The sequence below is a fragment of the Hesperophylax consimilis genome, chromosome 11 (genome assembly GCF_061612785.1).
Source record: "Hesperophylax consimilis isolate HC1 chromosome 11, BYU_Hcon_1.0, whole genome shotgun sequence".
Classification (NCBI taxonomy): domain Eukaryota; kingdom Metazoa; phylum Arthropoda; class Insecta; order Trichoptera; family Limnephilidae; genus Hesperophylax; species Hesperophylax consimilis.
Window position 1 is genome coordinate 32,180,682 of NC_142846.1, and position 3,034 is coordinate 32,183,715.

At 52.9% G+C, this 3,034-nt stretch overlaps 1 protein-coding gene across 1 annotated transcript; it reads right to left on the reverse strand.

The window, feature by feature from the left end:
- Positions 1-401: 401 nt before the first annotated feature.
- Positions 402-2,159, reverse strand: LOC149420033 (uncharacterized). Its single transcript, XM_089636939.1, has one exon. It carries the CDS (start codon positions 2,157-2,159, stop codon positions 402-404), a length of 1,758 nt encoding a protein of 585 aa, XP_089493065.1.
- Positions 2,160-3,034: the final 875 nt, after the last annotated feature.

Below are 3,034 nucleotides of genomic sequence, written 5' to 3' on the forward strand. Positions count from 1 at the left end.
TAAATCATGAACTCTCCTGCCTGACGCCAAGACGAGAAGTATTGCTGCCCTTCGTGATGCTTCAAATAGTGAGTCTTCTGCGGGGGGATTCTTGACCAACCAGTCTACCACCTGTCTTGGGTCCCAGATGGGGGCTTTCTCTTTGATTCCTCGTGCCATTGAGATTGCCTTGAGAACGTGTCTCACCAGAAAATCAGAACTGATTTTTCTCGCATTCTGAGCTGGGCCGCAAAATGTGACGATGGCTGATTTGTGGACCTGAATGGTCTTAGGGGCTAGACCTTCTCGAACAAATAAGTGGGCTAGATACCTGGCGACCATTGTTGGTGGGGGATTGTTGACATCCACGCCGTTCTGCGTGCCCCATCTACGCCACCTATCCCATGCAGGTTTGTAAGTCTTCAGTGTAGACTCTCTCCAGGATGAGTTGAGGAGTTGGCGTTCTTCCCGACTCCAAGATGTGAGGGCTTGATCCCACCCGCAACTCTCCACACCTCTAGTTCCAGATCCTGGATCCTGGGAGGAGGCAGTCCTGTCGACGTGTCTATTAGGACTCCCTCTAGACTTTGCAGGCGCATTGGGGGTTCGTCTGTTCGCTGTTTTAGGTCGCTTCTCCAGAAGGTCCTCTCCCATTTTGGGACGACTAGCAGAAACATGCCCCTTGCCTGATTTAAGTGTGCTAGCACTCTCGGAACGAGATTTGGCGGAGGGAATACCCATGCTAGATTGTAGTCCCAAGGTCGACTGAACGCGTTGGGAAAGCAAGCTGAGCAGTCGCTTGAGTCTCTGGATACGTAGGTTGGTACCACGTGAGCCGTGGCTGAAGCGAACAAGTCTATTTGAGGGCAAACCCATTTTCCAAATATCTTTTCCGTCACCGGACTTAGTAGGTGCCACTCTGGGAGCTGTGCGCCCCGAGAGACACGGTCCGCAATTCCGTTGTATCTTCCTGGAATGTATTGGGCTGTCAGAGATATCTCCATCTGGTCTACGAAATCTAGTAACTCCCGCGTTGTTTCTAGAAGGGCAAGGGATTTTGTGCCCCCTTCCTTGTTGACGTAAGCCACAACTGTCTTATTGTCCGTCTGTAGTAAGACATTTGTCCCTGCCAGGAGATGAGCTTGGTCTTTGATGACCGCTAACACGGCGTATGCTTCCTTCCGGTTTGAGTGCCATAGTGCCTGCTCCCCCGTCCAATGACCCGCAACTGTGGTGTCGTCTAGTTGTCCTCCCCATCCTGTGTCCACTGCATCTGTCGTCAGGAAGTGATGGAATGGGAGGGGTTGAATTGGACTCGTGCTTCCGATGGCACCTAGCCACCACTGTATGTCCTGCAGTGCTGCGGTGGACAGAGCAACCGGCCGAGACGGTTTCAGATGCTGTATGTGGCGGCTGAACCTCTGCAGTCTGCGGCAATGCAAGCGACCACGAGGTATCACGAAATTTGCAAAGTTGAGTCTTCCCAGGAGACCTAGAGCCTGCCTGGGAGAGCAACTGCCGACTTCCAAGGGAACCTGTAAGGCTTGGCGTAGACCAGAGCACTTGCGGTCGGAGAGAGACTTTTGGTCTGCTCTCGTGTCCCATGTTATGCCCAGGAACTCCAACTTTTGCGTGGGCGTCAGGATGCATTTCTCCAGGTTTATGCACCAACCTAGTTGTTGAAGTGTGTGCACTATAGTAACGACTTGGCGGGCCAGGTATTCTCTGCACTGGTTTGCTACTAAGAAGTCGTCTTGGTAGACTACTGTCCTCAGTCCCTTTCTTCTTAGCAGCTCCGCTACCCAGTTTGAGAGCAGCGAGAAGATCCTTGGCGCTGATGACAGGCCGAAGGGCAGACACGTCATCTGAAGGAGTTCTCCATTGTAGACGAGGCGCAGGAATTTCCGGTGTGATCTTGCGATCGGCACGTGGAAATAAGCCTGGGAGAGGTCTACTTTTATCATCCAATCGTTGGGTTGGAGGAAATCCGGAACCCGAAAATGGCTGAAAAGTTTGAAGGGCTTTGAATCTATGAAGACGTTCAAGGCCTTCAAGTTGAAGATGGGTCTGAAGGTGTGGTCTGATTTGGAGGTAAGGAACATACCTGACAGGAAGCTCGGAGAGTCGTCTGCTGCCTCCAGAATCTTTGACGCTTTCATCATTTCGATGTGGGCGGTCATGTCTGAAGACGACTTTGTCCTGAAATTCTGCCTGAGCTCGGCCGACGGGAGAGCCAGAGGAGGTTTGGACACAAAGTAAATCTTGCTCCTTCCAGGATGTTCAGGATTAGTGGTGACGCCCCCAACTCCCTCCACACCTCCCGATATGCCTTCAGGCGTCCTCCCTAGAAGGGCTCTGGCCTCCAGTCACCTCCATCGCCTCCTACCCCGATCGCTAGTTGCCTTGCAAGAGGGCTCTTGCTTCTTGGTGGGCTGGCAATGTGTCCTGTCCTCTGGCCTAGGAGCGGGTCGAAAGGGCTTTCTAGGGAGTGAGGGTGGAGCTTCCCTCACCGGCCTTGCCATTTGTGAGGTAGAGGGTTGTGGTTGACGGGGGGTATAGGACGAAGGTGCGACACTGACAACCTTGTCTCGTCCCCCGTTTGCCAAGATATAGGCCGCAAGTTCCTCTTTATTAAAGAGGTGACTGGAGCTCGGTGGGATCCTGGCGAGGCCTTCCCTGGTAAAGGGGTCTGTTATTACCTCCAACAGGGCCTTTCGCCTACTTTGGAGACACTTAGTTCGCCTTCCACATACAATTTGTAGGACGTCGTCCGTGATCCTACTGTATGGGGATTCCTTGGCGAACATCTCCTGGATTTTCTCGAACAGGGTCGAAGGGGTCAAGCAGGTGCCGGGATTGGCTGCCCAGTTTACCAGCGTCTGCATATTCCCTTTTACTGCCTCCGTTTGTGATAAGATGGCATTCGAGAGAGCTCCCAGGGAACGATCCAGGGCTGGTGCAAAAGAGCTGTTCTTGTCCAGCCTCTTCAGCTCTTCATTCACCTCCAGCTCTACGAAGGCAGGCGTGGCGGTGTAAGCCTTTTGGGTTTCGGCGT

Bases quoted from the DNA above. Each gene is read 5' to 3' on its own strand.
- LOC149420033 (XM_089636939.1), bottom strand. From the start codon at position 2,159: ATGACCGCCCACATCGAAATGATGAAAGCGTCAAAGATTCTGGAGGCA.